Here is a 17828-nt window from a genome sequence, read left to right on the forward strand (position 1 = left end):
ATAGCTCATCTCCATCCCAACTGCCTTAAAGAAAACCTAGGAGGACTTCAGAATGTCAGACAGTGCACAAGCAGCAGGAAGAAAAGCTAGTTCAAGTGAATGGAAACAAAATTAAGAATGCTGTATCTACTGTGCACCAAACTTTCTGTTCTCAATGGAAAGCCTCCAGAAGAGCTGGGCTCCCACTTCAGACCTCCTAAAAGAGACTGATCATGTTAGCTCACCCACTAAAGTGTATTCCAAGTTGATAGCAGAAGGCAGGATGTGTGCCCAACACCCAGGTGACAACACACAAAAGTTACAGTTTAAAAGATGAATGAAAATGTAAGATTAGGCTGCAAAAGGTGTGGGCTTTAACTCAGCACCATGTTTCAAGCTGGAGGAATGTCAGAGGTGCCAAACACCCATCCCCACCAGGCACAGGCGCAGGCTGCCCCCACTGCTCCTCTAGATCACAGGCTTCAGCACACACTGCACTCCTCCCAGCTCTCACGTATTGGGGGAATGAAATTAGACCTTGAGAAGGCAAGTAAAGGCTGCATAAATGGGGCAGGGAGGCATATGAAACTTGAGAGAGAAATGCAGCCTCAGCCTGGCAAGCCACAGAGTTATGCTGTCCCATTCTTACAGAGGACAGGCAGCGTGATCTGTAGCACGAGGTGCAGAGCTCTCTGCAGCTATCTCAGGAATTCAGCAAGCCAGTCAGACTCCCCGTACAGTATCAGTGCGAGGGCTGCAGCATACCTTACATCTCATAGCTGCCAGAGCCTGATCCCAGAAGATGAGTAACAGAACTATGAGGTGACCCCAGCTCTTCCCAGGTATCTATTTCTCTCACTTGTAAGCACACTCACATGCCAAATAAGATGTGAAGCAACATGTCAAAGGCCATCAGCTCTTCTCTCAGCCTGAGAATTCCTTGCAGGACCTCAGAGGTGTAGCCTCTCCAAACAGAAATTCAAGTCAGAGGCATTTCACGCTCTCCTTTTTCCTGATGTTTGACACAAGCAAGACCAGAGACGATACACATAGCACAAGTTTGGGAGCTGGCTATGAGGCTTCTCAAATACTGGGCACAACCATCTCAGGTAACAGTAGATTGTAAGAGAAAGAAGAGCTCCTTGAGCCCTCAGTTTCCCTTTCCCCAGAAACAAGCTTGCATGGTGGGTCATCCACTCCCACCTTGAAAGCTTTACACAGGGGCTTTCAGCTTAAATATTGGTCTTTTAAAGGCTCTCTATCTGTACCTTTCCATAGCACAGGTTTTCTCTGTGGCTGTTCCTCAATGTTGGAACTTGGTAATATCTGCTCAACCAGCTCCTTCTTGTCCATCCATTCACCCAAAGAAGCAAGAAACAGCTGAGAGCACGCCTCTGTCATAAAGCAGCCATGATGCAGTCTCAGGCATGCTCCAGGAGCAAAGCTGTGGGGCAGGTGAGCAAAGGGACATGCCAGCTTACGGCCAAAGTTACCAGGACAATTCTGTCTGTAGTATTAGTGTTGTATTTCCAGTTTCAACAGAGAATGCAAATTAGCCTGAATTCTGATTATTTATCATTACTTAAACACTAGCATTACACAGAGGAATATGGCTGACCTTGTGCCTTGAAAACAGGCTCAAATGGAGCATTTTATTTCCAGCTTGATAGCATTAATGCACTGCAAGTGCTAAACTCACTTTGGCAGCCCTCCTAACTAATGCCTTGGCACTAAGGATAAATTTTGCTCTGACTACAGGGAGTGCATACATTCACCAATGCTTATTTTAGGTGGATTTTTGCAGTGCAACAAAGCTATTACATCTAATACCTGTCATGTCCTATGGCTCTTCTGATTGAGGTGGATGTGAAACAGCTCCTTCTCTCTTTAAAACCCAAGAGGAACTTGGGAATAAGACAAATCCTTCATCAACATTCTATGTTTCTATTTTTGGTGAACAATTGCCCTTTCCTCCTTCTTCATAAGAACATTTTGATCCTGACTACTTATACAATGCAGTGTTTCCCTTCTCTTTATGAAGGAGAAAACAGATGTCATCATTTGAGCAAAGCAATGCTACAGGAGCCCATGAAGCCTAGGAAGAGTCACAGTGCATTTATGGAAGGTGGTAGGGATCATTTTCAGATAAGGCTGAAAAGAGCCATGCAGAGGAAGAAAGAATCACCCACCAGCACCCTGGAAGGAATTGAGTCCTTGGGTCCAGTGTCCCAAGGGAATGTTTCACCATAACAAGTGGGATCAGCAAGCCAGCTGTCTCAGACAGGCTGAGCCATTGCACTGCATGTGATTTTTTTCCTTAATCCTTCTGGAGCTGCTATCAGACTTGATTCTTGACTATATGCCTCTTCTTTTCAAGCCAGAAGTCACCCTCAAAGAAAAATCTAATCAAATTCACTGACTGTCATGGCTGGCCTACCTCTGCATGATAGCTTTTAGGACCATAAGAGTCAGGAAATAAAAATACATCGTATTTTCAGGATGTAAGGATGGCTTAAACAGGTAAGTTGAGGCAGGACAATTCCCTAGGATTTATATGGCAACTGATTGAATTTAAAGTGATGGAGACCTACAGCTGCTGGTCTTCAAGGAACAACTGAAATACAGTAAACTCTTGCTATTTCTGGGGCTCAGAGACCATCACTTCAAAACAAATTATTTCTATAATGTGCTATGGTGTACAAAAATCAATAAATCCTGATGAATTTGTTAAAACAGTATCTTCAGCATTAGAAGATTTGGTTTAGTTTGATAATTTCCTGAAGCCTTTTGCTAAAGATTTTGTCAATGGAAAGACATTTTCAGCTTCAGTCAGTCACAAATAGCACAGCATGCAGACAGAAGAAATCAGATACACACATGCATGAGCAAAGTATGCAGCTCCTTCAAATCACTGATTGTCAGTATTAGCCAGGCTTGACAGGGGCTTTCTTCACAGGTACTTAACACCAGTGAAAATTCTTCATTCGCCTCTGGGTATGATAATTCAGGGTCTGTTCGTGGAAGGATTTGATGTCCTTCTAAATTTATAAAAGGCACATGATTGTCATTTTAGAAATGACTAATAATAATAATCTGAACCTCATCTGCAAGCCCTCCAAGACTTTTCTGGTTATTTTGTTTATTACAGCAGATATTTTAGATCCATAGAATAAGCAGGGCAGCAAATAATACTGGTCTGGTACGTTTGGGGTGGCAGACGTTTGGTTTAAAATTAGGCATCTGTCTGAAAGACCGTGATGCAGATCAGCCTGGGAGATGGGATTGACCAGAAAATGCACAGAATTTTTCTAAGGTCTACCCCTTCTAGCTCTTACACCTATGTTGTGCTATTTTACAAAGAGAGGGCCCCAAAATACCCATGTGCCCACAATTCCCCGCTTCAGAGCAGCTCCCAACAAATGCCATGAAGTCAAATTTTACAATGTGTCTTCTACCCTGTGCACTCCTGAAAGACAAAAGTGTTTATGGTATAACAGTCCCAGGCTCACCCATATCCTACTAATACTTAGTTTTTCTTTGAATTAATGAGTCTATTTTAAGTAACAACAGTACTAGCTTTTAAGGTTCAAAACCAGCATTTCCCTAAGCATTATGTTCTGCTGGAGCTACAGAAATGCCATCAAACTCAAATGCAAGTGTTGACAGCAGAAGGTTCAACTTGCCCAAGAGCCAGACTGAGCCAATGGGACACAGAGCAATGCAAATCAATTTGTTTAGTTCAGAGTTGATGAGCATTCACCTATCACCCAGTCTCACATCTCCAGCTCCCCTGTAACACCACTGTCCTGTCAGTACCCGAGTAAGTGACATTCTCATCATACTCACAAATTGTGATCATCCACAAATAGTTCTCAGGCTGCAGGAGGTAAACTGGCAACATGTCTATGGTACCGGAAAGCTTTTGTCTTCATGCAAAGTCCAGCCTTGCAGTCAATGCTCAAACAGAGGAGAGAGAGAAAACACACATTTATATGTTGCCATTGACCCCTCAGAGAAAAGGAATAGGGGTAAAACAATAACAGCAGCAAAGAAAAAAAACAAAGTAAACCCATCAGATCCTAAGCAAAGCAACTACCACGTGTAAAACTTTCAGCTAGGTACCTAGCATAGCTGAGTTCCATGTAACCTTCACCTATTCACAGCCATTACAGATTTAAACAACCCTAAGAGCTGAATAAGAGCTAATTCAGTTTCCCAAGTCAAGGCCCTAGCTAGGAACCTCTCTCATTACCTACCCCTAGTTTCTCCTGTAGCAAGTCCTGAAGCTCCTGCTGAGGAAGCTGTGGTAAATCCAAGAATCAATCTGCTTCCCTATCAGCTAGCTCTGGTCACCAAAAAGCTCCTGTGGGGACTTCACAGAGGCTGGAAAATAACAGATACAGTTTAGAGCAATAGGGGTTTAGAGGAAATTTAGTTTCTGAAGCGACCTTTGCATCACATCTAGTTTAAATAATACCTGATCAGAACAGCTGGATCTTTTTATCATGTGCTTAGGACTGTCTCATTTTCACCCCATGCCAAGTAAGAGAGCTTTGCCCACACTGAGTACACGTTCCCCAGGATTTGAGAAAGGATCCAAGTACACGGATAGCTGGAATGTCTTACCTTTAGCTGATCAATGCTATCAAATTGAGCATACCTAGAAGACAAATTTTTGTTACAAGCCTCATCTTTTCAGATACAGTTAAGTGGGCAGCATACTAGGTAGGCATTTGGAAAAGACAAGGGAAATGCAATTGTCCATGTGAAATCGCAATGTCCAGCACAAAACTCATTTATTACCATGTTTATGAGGTCTAGTGCCACACCAGGTGTTACACAGCAAGGCTTCTATACCACCTCCCTTTATAACTGTCATTATAAAAATGAAGAAAAACTTCAGTGTTAGTTATGGGCACAGCCCCAATGACAGTAAGCATACAATCAAATGTTTCCACTCTCACATGCATTTGGAAAGGGTTTTTCAACTTTCAAAATCACTTTTATCTCTCCATGACTTAAAGGTTACAAGGAAATTGAATGTTCAATACTAAAAATAGCTGTAGAAAATGCAAAACATTCTGAACAGTAATGACAGGGCAGCAGGCACAAGACTTTCCTGCCTCAAAGATGACAGCTAATAACATTTGACAGCATAAGTTTTATATTTGTACCAAGATGTAGGACTGCACTTGCAGTGCTTTAGAAAAGGGACGGCATCTTTGTGCACAGAAGGGAAAGTCTGAACCTAGAACCACATGTTATAACTAAGTTCTCTGGGTTTTATTCCTTTTAACAATGGAACAATAAAAACTCATAATTGCTTCAAATATTTATTTCCATGGCAAAAATAGACTATGATATATTCATTTCACATATATTACATTCAGTAATACAAGCTTTTCTGTCTATGAAACACAATTTGTACATTGTTTTACAAACCAATTTCAGTTTTACAAGAATTAAAGCTGTTTGGATTATACATTTTTACAGTATTGGTTGCAAGACAGCAAAAATAGACATATTAACCACTAGCTTAGTACTAGAAAATAATACTTCATGTTTGCTACTCTTTAAACAAAGTCCCATTTAAATCCTTGCATACTGGATCAAATGAAAATGGAAAAAAAATGAAGCCAGATGCTGCATTCCTCTGACATTAAGGACTCAATCCTCCAAAACTGCTGAAAGGACTTCAAACACCCCATTTCTTTAAGCGAATGAAGAGATTTCAGCATTGTGCAGGATTTGTACTGATTTGCTAGGTCAAGCCTCTAGAATTTCCATCTAACCCCCCCACATCAGCCATAAAGACAACAGGCATGGTGGGCATTCCAAAGGAAAGCACACACCTTGTCTGTCAGAATTATCCAGGATTGGCAAAGTGACAAACTAGAGGATTCTGCATAGTTTCTCCCCATCATATTTCCTATCATTCTAAAAATTGATGGCATTTGCAAAATATTTAAAGTCTCCTAATTTTACCTAAGTATTTCCAAATGGAAAAACAGCCTTTAAATTCCCTTTATAAAAGTTAGGCACCTTCTGAAACTGTGGTCATAAAATTAATGATTTGGTAGTTTTGATTGCCACACATCTGAACCAAAATAATATCGTGGTATCTACAGACTTGCTCTCTAACTTGCTGGATCTGTTTTGAACTCTATTCACTTAGATCTTTGCATTTTGCTCTATCTTCATTCCCTATTTAGAGCTGAAAAACAGACTTCTAAAGAACAAATATATACTGGAGGTTATTCTTCACCACTTAACACAGCATCATATGGAAAGTAGCAAAGAATAGAACTGAAGGCCACTTAGCAACTGGTTTTTTAACTGCTCATTGAAATTAACAAAATCTTTCTTTTAAAGCCCCTGTGGACCTTCAAGTCACAAGCAATGCCAACAGAATGCACCAAGTGAGCTGGTCCCCAATAGCTTACTACTTTTTTTTTTACAGACATGTTTACAACAGCTGTTAAAAGAGCATGGTAGTTTTCCCCTACCATAGCACAGTGTTATGTAATTTTAATGTCAGTGTATTGTAAATGCTGCACTGGGTACATGATTTCTAAAGCACACTACAATGGCCTGATTTTCAGCCCAGCCTTAACATGGTGCAATTCACACCTACTGTAAATGCCTGGCTGCATTCATAAAGTGTTTAGACTTTTAAATCGTTTAACTTGCATCCATCAGAAGTTATCATTGCAAAACTGCATGCATGCCTATTTCCCTCTGCATTTTACATGTGGAAAACCGGAGAGCACGGCTTGAAAAATTTGACCTTTAGTAAGTAAACAGAAGCTGAGCTGACAGATTACACTGAATATATTTGGAAATGAAGATATATAAAAATAACAGAGCCTCTCAGAAAAATATTTGGAGTTTCAAAAATCACATTCTAAAAAGCCAGTAAAAATAATTCCTATGACTACATATTCACTTACCCTACCATGCCATGAAAAACATATCATATGAATCATACCCATCAGAAGCTCTATTGTGGATACAAGAGATTCCAAAACCTCCTCCAAATGCCTCCAGCCATTCCTCAAATCCTCACTCTACTTCCAATATTTCATACTTTCACAGGAGAATTTCTTCCAAACTATCTTAGTTACTCTTCCTTTTATTGCTGTAGCTTCATGCCTGCACATTCCTGCTGCATTCTTTTGATTAATTCTTGTGATCTGTATTTAAATTTAAAGGAGACATATAAGTATTTGTGCTTTAAAGGCTCAAGCTTTCATTGGCAATAAGCCCATTTTAATTCCTACAGTATCAGGGTGAACTGCAGGAATTTTGCATCTTGCAGGACTGGACTATGGCTTTGTATGACTTCACAGTATTGAAAAAACAACAATGCCAAACCCCAAACCCCTTAAACTCTAAAAACCAGAGATCTTAGCTACTGTTGTTTCTTTTAAATTATGAATTTGAACTATGTGTTGAAATACAGTAATGAGTTTGCTACTTTTAAGTCCAGGGTTTTAGTTACTGATATAAAATCCGAGGTCTCATTACATAGCTAGCTTGTATGATAAACAACCCTGCACTTCCCAACTTTGGTCCAGAGGTCTATGAGCCACTCAAATTTTACAGCTGCTCCAACAAGAAAAATATAGCAGCAGCCTCACACAGCCCTAGTTATTAAATTCAAAAAGCTGTTTTTTTGAGAAAATGGTCTCAAATGTCATCCACTTCAAAAAAAAAGATACATAAGATTACAAGAGCAGCCAAAAAGGAATTTCTCAAAATGAGGAGACTTTTTTCCATTTTAGTGCACGTTTATTTTACTTTTAGTAGCTATTACTTTACTTTTTTTTTTTTACTAAATGCTGATGGTTAACTTAGAACAGCTTTTAATCTCCAGAAATTATAGGAGATCTTCTTTGCTCATCTGCTTCAAACTCAAGGTATTCTAGACATAAATCACAGCACCCTACACTTGTATTTTTCACTGTTCACTTGTGCAAAAGGTATCACAATGACAATGATACTATGGTATAAAACTTTTTCTGCTCTTCATGGGAGACAGTAGAAAAAGGAGAGCACTGCTGTGCAGGCTGCAGAAGTGCTACACAAAACTGTGTAGCATCTTTCTTATAAAACAGGGTGAGGAGTGATTTGAAGTCTACAGCTAAGCCTGCTAAGTCAGTGACATCTTTGCAATCAGTAGGGCTTTGACTTACATTCTTAGAGAAGAGCTGCTAGCCCAAGTCTGCAAAGATTCACTGGCCAAAATCTCTCTCCTTAGAGCAGTCAAGAAAGAAATCAAACGTGCAGAAACCCTTACTACAATTTGTGAGTTCTTCTCCCAATTCCTTATATAATTCAATCCTTACAATCATTTTTCCACCTAGCCCACCAAAGATAGGCAACTCTGTCTCTTGACAGTATATAGCACCTTTATTTATCCCTGAGAGCTCTGATATGCCTAGAGATTAGTATCATCTTTGCCATTTACTGCAAGAATGTCTTCATACAACTTTTCTTATTAAAAAAAAGACAACTCAAATCTTGCATAACTATCTGGTTTCATCCCCATAAAAACAGAAGCACATTTGGCAAAACAGACAGGCCTACTGTGGAATTTTAAGCTTTTGACAAATAAATCCACCTCCAACTAACAATATTACTGGATTTGGACAGTGAATATTCTTAAAATGTCCAACACTTCATGAAGCACTCAGTGCAGCTGCATGTAAAAAAGCATCCCTTTTCAAGGCTCAGAACAAAGTGCTAAAAAAACTGAATTTTCTTTTAAAACTTAACAGAAAAATCTAAACAATGGTTGCAAAATTGATACTATTTTTGTTTTTTACAGGAGATTATGACGTTTATTTCCATTTGGTATCTTTTAGAACAAAAACTGCTCGTTTTCAGTGCTCACTAGGAGCCATGTGCTTACATACAAAGCAATCCTGCTATCTTCAGTAGGAAAACTCACATGAAGCCAAATCTATTGAGTTTCAACCTATTAATGCAAAAATGGACACTGGTGGACAAAACTGAAAGCTGAAGTAGAGGAGGTAGCAGTGTTATGCTTAACAAAATTAATAAATTGAGACTGTGACTACCAGATTAGCGAGCAACTGCCTCTAAAGCACACGTACAACAACTTTGAGCAAACCAAAAGAGAACACCAAAAGATACACATTTCCTCATGTAATCCTTCAACTTTTGGATTAAATTACTTGTTTTAACTGCTCCTTTTAATGCCTCAGAGCTTTTGTTCTATCCCAGTTACTGCTGAATAGCTAAAAGTTGCTGCTTGAACCGGTGGTTGCATGCAATCTCATTGAGAGCCACATGTACCGGGTTATGAAGATCACAGTCCAAAGTTCAGCAATGGAAATGGTCCAAGCTACAATTTAGAGCATACCTTCTGATTAAAAAATACTTCCAAAGACAGAAGTGAACTGTGACCAAAAAAAGTAACATTTTGAAAACACAGCATGATACAAATAGCTAAGCACATTTGTTTCAATACTTCTGTTAACACAGGTAATGTCAAATTGGTCTGTTTGCAAGATTTATCTATACAGAATCAGTCTTCAGTAACTGTTTTCCTCTAGACTTCCAGTTTCACATTTGGCAGTTACAAGTAGAACAATTCAGACTGCCTGAAAGCAGAAAACACGCACCAGATTAATACAATGTAATGTGGGCCATGTGTTTTTCATTGTGCAAGTAGCTTATTATGGAGGAAATTGAGGCAGTCTGTTTATTATATTTAATTAATTGTTTGGGAAACAATTACTGTTTTGAAAGGGGTTTAACTATTCATAATAGCTTCCAAACCCTTGCTACAGCTCAGAGAAATAATTTCACCAGTGATAACAAAACAAACGAACAAACAAAAATCCTTTCAGTCTCATTTCATTTTGCTAAGCAGGTATCTAGGGAAATGGACCTTCAACATGCCTACTGACTGGTTTACCACAGGCATGTTTTTAAATTAAACCAGATACCTACAAACTAATAGCTCATTTTTGAATTGGCATTTTCAACTCAGCATCTCAAAATACTTGAAAAGGCAGGTAAATCCACACTGTCTCCATTTGAAAACCACAAGATTGAGGATTACTTAGGGATACTGTCATCAGCCCAGACCCATGGGACAAATGGAATTTACCAGACACAATTCACCTTCAGGTCCATTGGTTCGGCCACATGCACAGCCACTAAAATACCCCTATCTCCACTGTCGCCTCTAAAAGTACTTAGGTTCTGCAGGTCTTTTCAACAAACTTCTGTGAATATTCTTCATTGCCACACTGCACAGCATTAGCAAAATCTCTTCTGGTACTGACATAACAATCCAGAGGATTCTACAGAAACTTTCAGTGCTTTAAAGGCTTTCATAACTGGGAACATAAACATTTTTAACAGTCACCTTTGCACTGTGTAAACCAGCAATCATAGCTGCCCCGCCTCCTTTCTGTTTCATACAATCCTTCCTGCATTGCCACCATGCACCTTCTTCTTATGCACACTCCTATTTTGGTTCTCCCACTTCATCAACTTAAAAGGCTCTTCCTAAAATAACTGGTTAATAATGGTACATTACCCTATGAAGAAAATGCATTAATATAGTTTCTATGTTTAACTACATAAATAACAGCAAGAAAAGTGCTTAAACATTTGCGTCCGCTTTGATTTCAGCCAGTAAAAAAAAATCAAACTGTTCTCCAAGCATGAGTAATACTGAATATGTAATTTTGCTCATCCATTTGTTTCCAATAACCTTGTAGATAACTAGAATATTGTTACAGGTTAACATCCTCCACTCAGATGGAAGTTATCGACAGTTAACATCATCTTTCACTTGTCAGTTTTAGTACACAGCTCTATAACCATCAATAGCTTCCCCTAGTACTTTATGCATTACTTTTGAAAAGTTAGCTCAAACATTGTTACTTCTCCCCTGAAAAATACTACAGTGTTTATAAAAGTTTTTGGTTGTGTGTTTTGTTGTGGGGTTTTGTTTTGTTTTTAAATTAAAAAATGCTGACTATAAAAATAACTGTCCTTAAAGCAGCAGCTTAAAATATTTAAGAGCTGCAAGTTTTGCTGAGTAAACCAGAGGAAACCAAAAGCTATCTTTAAAAAATACAAATGTATTGTTCTAAATATAAAATTGAAAGCAGAATGAAACTGCGTAAGACCTTGACATTCCCAAGGAGCAGGTTCCTCCCCTCATTGTGCACTTACAGATTTTAGCTTTCACACAGTTAACCATTACATTATTAAACATCATGTTAGTACAACTGTGCCATGTACTTCCATTCCATAAGATACTTACTTTGCTCACAGTAACACCACTCTAAAGAGCATATGCAAGTACTACAGACCAGTACAAGTAAAATCATTCCTTAATATGACTGCAGCTGAACATGGGAAAAATTTAGTCCGGCGAAGATCCTGCTCTACAGTGAGTGCTACACTGACACACATTGAACAGTCACATGCCAGCCCTAAAAGGTTACTGTGTGGTTCATCATGTGAAGAAAACACCAGTGAGAGCAGGTCTTCCTGTACAACTGTAGTTTTATTTCTGTAACCTCTTGCAGTATTCCTTAGGAAGTGGAAGGGATTATATAAGTCTAGAACTTTTGAGAAACTGAATGAGAACTCCATAGACGAAAGTGTACTGTGAAAGTGTCTGCACCATCATCATTCTCTGCTGCCTCAACATGTCCAGCACTCGTGGGATGTCCAGCATCTGGAGGAAGAGAACAAAATATTACAAGTGACTGGTGAACAAAGAGAATGGTTTGCACATTCTCAGCAGAAGGCTCACAACAGTGCTAGTGATCTAAGGGCAGAATCAGCTGCTCTAATTTCAGCTCTGACAATTCACTGCTCATGTCTGCAGTATGGACGGCACTACACTACTGCCTCATCTGTGAAATATGTATTATGTTAAACTTGCCTAATTCATGGGGTGTGTGATCTTCACAAATCTACTGCCTGCAAAAGTCTGTCATAGTGCTAGCACAGGGGTGCAAAATGAAGCAATCAGTTTGTTGAGTCTCAGCTGGCATACTGTATTATTAATAAACACTCTAATAACTGTTCACTTCTGGCTAAAAGCTAATAGGACCAGGTTTTATTCTATTAAACTACTGCTTTTGTCCTCTACTGAGACACTACAATGAACAACAAAGCATTTAATAACAAACTCAAAGCATGTTCTTGAATATAGGCATCTAACAAATTAAAGCACGAGAAAGAAAGCGATCACCTCATTGTGCTCCAAGCAAGAGATCATGACCTCTGACAAGATGACCACTCCTGTTCGTCCTACACCTGCACTGCAATGTACCAGGACAGGAGGATTTGAGCTCTTAGGATCCGCAGTGCTGTTTGTATGGCGCCGCACTGACTGTATCTCTTCCAAGTACGCTATTAAGTTCAACAAGATAAAATAACAAATTTAAGAGATGAAGCCCCATAAACCATGCTATTACCCTGTGTGTCCACCAGGAAAGTAGTAATTTAACAAAAGACACCCCACAGGAAAATAACATACTGTATAAATCACAAGTCGTATCCCAAAGCAATACAGATCTATAAAGGTCGTCTAACTTCTGTAAGGCTTTCCTTGCCTTGTTCCCCTATTCCCCAACAAAGACAGCTCACAGCCACCTTGCTATTGCTGGAACATACTCAAATGTGTGGTATGTGATGCAATGATGTTTTGATCTGCATGAATCATAGAATGTCAGGGGTTGGAAAGGATCTGTAGATACAATCTAGTCAAATACCCCCTCCAAAGTAGGATCACCTAGGGAAGGCCACACAAGAATGCATCCAGGCTAGTCACTTTAACAAACTGGCAGGTATATTCCCACCAAAAATAAAATTCAGTATCTCTTGTTGCTGTACAGAAACCTTTTACACAAAATGCATGGTGTACTTATCAAAAGCTAATTCACATATAGCAGCCATTTTAGGAGGTATTAAAACAATAAAAACACACCCTCAAACCAAAGCTGTTAAAAACTACTTACAGAGAAATCCCTTTAAATCCTCTGGACAGCCATGTTCTGGCCAGTCAGTATACTGCAGATGCCAAACTGTTCTTTCCTGTCCTGTGAGAAGATGTTTAATCTTCAAACCCGTAGTTGCATAGCAGCCTGAGTCAGTACGGAACCGTGTGGTAATCTTAAACCTTCCATATGTTACAGTGTTGTGTCTTGAACCAAGGCGTGGCCAGTATCTGAAGCTTTTTTCTCGTCCACTTTCCTGAAAAGTAAAACATTTGCTTAACAAGAAACATAAGGACACTCATATAATTAATGCTCCTGTACCAACTGTACTTCTCCTCTAGTATGTACTACTACAGTCTTACGGTGTCTCACTGAGTACACCAATTGAACCAACCTTCCAGCAGGAAGTTTTCAAATTTACATCTTTCTGCCAAGGAAAGCAAGATAGAATGGCAAAGGAGACACTAGAAATTTCTCTTTGATCGCTGGAGCAAAGATCCCCTTCCTCTCACAGATTATAGAAAAAAAAAAATCACCGTGGAACTTGGGGGAGAAACCTGACTCAGTTTATACTCACTTCCTCTGCCGTCACCATAGCTATAATGGCAATGCCTTGTTCCCAGATCATCTGCCAGAAATCCTGACATGTATTCTGCAAAGGGCCCTGTGTGGCAATATAATCCCATTCTATGCCACCAACAGAGATCTGTAAAAAGAAAGGTATTAGATTAGTAATTATTGAAAACTCTCTTTTCTTAGGCCAGCTACTTGAAGATTCACAAACTGAGAAGAAAAAAAACCACAACAAACACAAGAGGAAAATGCAGTAAGAATTATCACTGAAGTTCAAAAATACCATAAGCAACACAAAGGATCCTGATTTGTTACAAAGCTATTTGTCTTCTTAATGATGGGAACATCTGACGTATCTTTTGTTAGTACCAAGCCACAGAAAGGCAAGACAGAGAAAGGAGACAGAAGATCAATGCAGAATTGAAATGCAGACCTCTTCAATAATTAGCCCTCCATTATTCCATGTAATGAGGAAAAATAGGTTCCTTCTTTCCCCAGAGAAACCTCTGCAGAAAAAGAGAGAGAGATGGAGGGATTCTCTCTCATCTGACCAAACCAAAAAAATAACCCATTTATAAGTTACAAAATGGACTGAAAAGTATTTCTCCAACAGCGTTTTTCTCACCTTGATATGAGATGCATTGATGTAACCCGTGTTATTTTCTTTGGTGGGGACTAGCTCTACTCTGGTATCATCGTAAGGAAGGACATCCTGGAAGCGGTTTCTTTCAGCATTCTCGGGAAGCCGGGCTATTGAGCACTCCCCATCCCTAAGTCTTTTTTTCTGAATGCGCTCGTATTCAGTGAACACCATTCCCTGCTCCAGCCGCTGCTCCAGAACTTTACACTGCAAGACAGCGCACACATAACCATACAAAGTCACATTCTAAGGCAAGCCTATTTTAACAGGGCGTTCAGGAAGGATAAAATGTATGTGTTTTCCTCTCCCACATAATTTTTCGATCCTTTTCCAGCTATTAATGTTTCCACAAACATACCAGAATAAATCAGAAGCAAACCTAACCAGCAGAAATTTTGTTCAAGTGAAAACTAAGAAACCTGTGATAATTCATCAAGTCACAAAAAAACTGTGGATACCACTGGTGAAAGGAAAAATTACTTCATTGTTTTTATTAAAAAAAACTTAGTTAGGCAAATAAATGTTTGGCCTAACTAGATAGCTACACTATACTACAAACCATATTTGAAGAAGAAATACTTATTAATCCTTCTGCTCAAATAGCATGTTAGATTACATCATGTGATAAGGTCTCCTTAAATCTTGTAGTAGAAACATTAAAAATATTAAGTCAACTTTCTGATTTGGATGGAGGAAATAAACCTCTGAAAGTGTCAAACAAAACACTTGCATCAGTCAAGCTAGTAATTCACTGCCAATATTCTGTTTTCCGAAGCTAAAGACATTCAACTTTTCATACAACAGCAAAGCCTTTTTAGAACCTGTAGCTGCAGCTGAGGTATAAACTTAGAATATTTTTTTTTTCTGGTATAATTCAATATGGTTTATTTAATAAGCTGCTCCCTCTCTCCCTGCCCTGCCAATTTATTCTTGCGAAACCAAATTCTTTCTAAATCATAAGACACTTCTGGAATTTCAGCATCTCTTTGCCAACAATAATTAGAGGAATAATATGTAAGATTTCAGCCAGAAAATTTCATCTATGTCACATGTCCCCAGCCTCTCACACCAACTGCTCAGTGGTATCAAGTCAGAAAAGTGTCTTGTATCAAGTAACCCTTGCCAAATGTTGCAGAGGAAAGCGTAAAACCTCAATCACAGGCAATTTGCACATCAATACATCAACTGTACAAACACCTTTATTACCTTTAGCCTAAATTCCCTCATTTAAACTAATGATAACATGAAACAAGCACTGAATCGACCTGAAAGTTGTCTTCTAAAATATCTGCAGGCTGGATTTCCTTTGTACCACGTCTACTTTGCACTGCCTCTTCTGAACTGTTTTAGGAATTACCTCGTTTCATGGTATCTACTCTGCCTCTGCACAACTGCCTGAAGAGAAAGCATAGTGACATCTCTTTCATCAGTTGATATCACAGACACTTCTTTTACCTCAACACTCTAGGCAAAACTAGGTGAATAATAATATGGTTGAATTCAACAAAGATCAATCCAGGAAGAGATTATGGACATAAACCAAAATAACCAACACAGGTACTAAATGCAGAACTGTATCTCAATAATACGTTAATCTTTGTTCTTTAGCTTCTTTAAGGAGTACATATATATATATATAATGTAGTTCAAAAAGAACTTCAACTATGTTAAAACAGAACAGTCAATCCCTCCTATAGATCTCGATCCAAGCCTTCAAACTCCAAGACTGAATTTCCACCGTGTGACTGAGTTTCTATCATGGCCTGCCCCTTAAAACCGCATCTGGTGCAAGCAGGACTGTTCTTTCAGGTTCTAAACACTGCCCAGTGACCATCAACAAATGGAGTTAGGGGGGTCTGAAGAAGGTGAGGATGCCCAACCATGCTCAGAAACAGATTCTAGGAGGATCACTAGTTGCAGAATGTACAATAGTCACCACAGACCTTGGTGTGTCTAGCTACTCCCTGGTCAGTTGTGTGATGACAGCACTGATCCAAGCAGCCCGTCCCAGGCTGCATATAGAGACTGTATTTCATTTTCCTGCACCTATTTAATGATACATGGGGCAGGCTGAAGTATGTCTACTGATGTTGTTTACTATGACACAAGCAGACAGAGTCTTTTATTTCCCAAGGAAGGGTCCTCAAATTTTAGAATCTGATGTCCTCTCAGTGATCTCAGATCTTCTACCACATTTAAAATTTCTGCAGATCACAAAAGTTCCATCTATCTATATTTTCAGACATCCACCTGAGAAAAACACAGAAACACAACCTGCACGCTGGGGATGCAATTTAACTACAAAATTTATTTAAAAAAAAAAAACATGAGTTACAAATAATTACAACTCATTTCAATCTCACACTCAGAGTTTTAATTTTCATCCATTTTCAGTCCAGAAAACTCAAATATCAGAAAGACTTGGCACAAAAATGTTATCAGTAGATACTAGTTAATTTGCTTGGTCTATAACCTGAACCACTGTCATCTTCAGTCTTAAGGAAAAATCTGAATTATACCCAATACTTGTAGTGATGACATCAATTAGAAGCTTCTTAATTTTGTTTCTATTCTCGGGATTCAAATTGCTTTGAAACTGAAGCATTTTAATGTCAACATAAAGCACCATTCACACACGTTTTTAAGACTCACCAGTGTAACAGAGAAATCATGCATAAAAAACTCCAACATACCCGTTCATCATTAGTTGCTCTTGTTGATTCTTCCTTTCCCTCATCTGGCAGAGGCATTCTGGTCAAAGCTAGTCCATTTAGGGCAGCTAGCTTCAGAGGCCCTATTTTTTTTGCATCATTTTTGTTCTTTTTCATGCCCTAGAAAAGAAAAAACAAAACTTGTAAATATTCTTAAACAGCCAATGAAGTTATAAAGCAGAAACCAGATTAGTTCAATTAAGCAAAGGATACTTTTCTGACCCCTTCTGCAAACAGCTCTGATTTTGTTTCTTTTGATAAGCACTGCAGTGAGAGATTAGGGTGGTGGGACTACATTCCTCCAAGGACACAACACAAGTCTGTCTTCATTCCAGACAGGTTAATGAAACTGCATAAGAATGACAAATATTGTTCCCTACAAAGCTCACAACTGAGGTGACAACTCTGGATAATTAACATTCTTGGACAGATTTGAAACCACTTTCCAACCACAAAATACATAAAGATTATTCCTTACTAGACTACTCAGTTTTGCAGGCATTTCTCTTCACCACAAGCAGGCACAACAATGAGCTCATACCTCTAAAACATTTGAATACAGTTAAATGTTTAACTAAGTTTCCAACAAACTGCACATACAAAACATGAACACGGAACTGAAGACAGATCTGAGCCCTGAACCAGACCATGAATCTAAATTATAAAGTTACCACTTGTGACATTAGTTGAGAGAAATGCTCAAGGGCATTTTTTATGAAAGTATACATTCAAATTATTCTTCTTAAATTCTAAGGGAAAAATGCATCATTCTTGCAGTTGCTAAGCTTGCTTGTCAACATAATTACACTGAAAATGTGAGTGTATATGCTGCTTGAATGACAACCACTGCTTTCAAAAGTAAATGGTAGTAAATAACAAGAAACAAATCTAGGAGGATGAGACCACATTTAAAAGTGAATACAA

At 38.8% G+C, this 17828-nt stretch overlaps 1 protein-coding gene across 2 annotated transcripts in view; it reads right to left on the reverse strand.

Annotated features, from left to right (window-relative positions):
• Positions 1-5299: 5299 nt before the first annotated feature.
• Positions 5300-17828, reverse strand: part of PTPN21 (protein tyrosine phosphatase non-receptor type 21) — a 44336-nt gene continuing 31807 nt past the window's right edge. For both annotated transcript variants that reach the window (XM_068148731.1, XM_068148730.1), the window contains 6 exons: positions 16887-17024; positions 14179-14400; positions 13558-13686; positions 13002-13236; positions 12233-12393; positions 5300-11710 (listed from right to left, as the gene is read on the reverse strand). In XM_068148731.1, coding sequence (XP_068004832.1) covers positions 11582-11710; positions 12233-12393; positions 13002-13236; positions 13558-13686; positions 14179-14400; positions 16887-17024 — 1014 coding nt within the window. In that variant the 3' untranslated portion in view covers positions 5300-11581. The remainder of the gene's footprint in view (positions 11711-12232; positions 12394-13001; positions 13237-13557; positions 13687-14178; positions 14401-16886; positions 17025-17828) is intronic.

Source organism: Melanerpes formicivorus, unplaced genomic scaffold (assembly GCF_026170545.1).
Source record: "Melanerpes formicivorus ecotype bairdi unplaced genomic scaffold, bMelFor1.0.p_v2 SCAF_17, whole genome shotgun sequence".
Taxonomy (NCBI): Eukaryota; Metazoa; Chordata; class Aves; order Piciformes; family Picidae; genus Melanerpes; species Melanerpes formicivorus.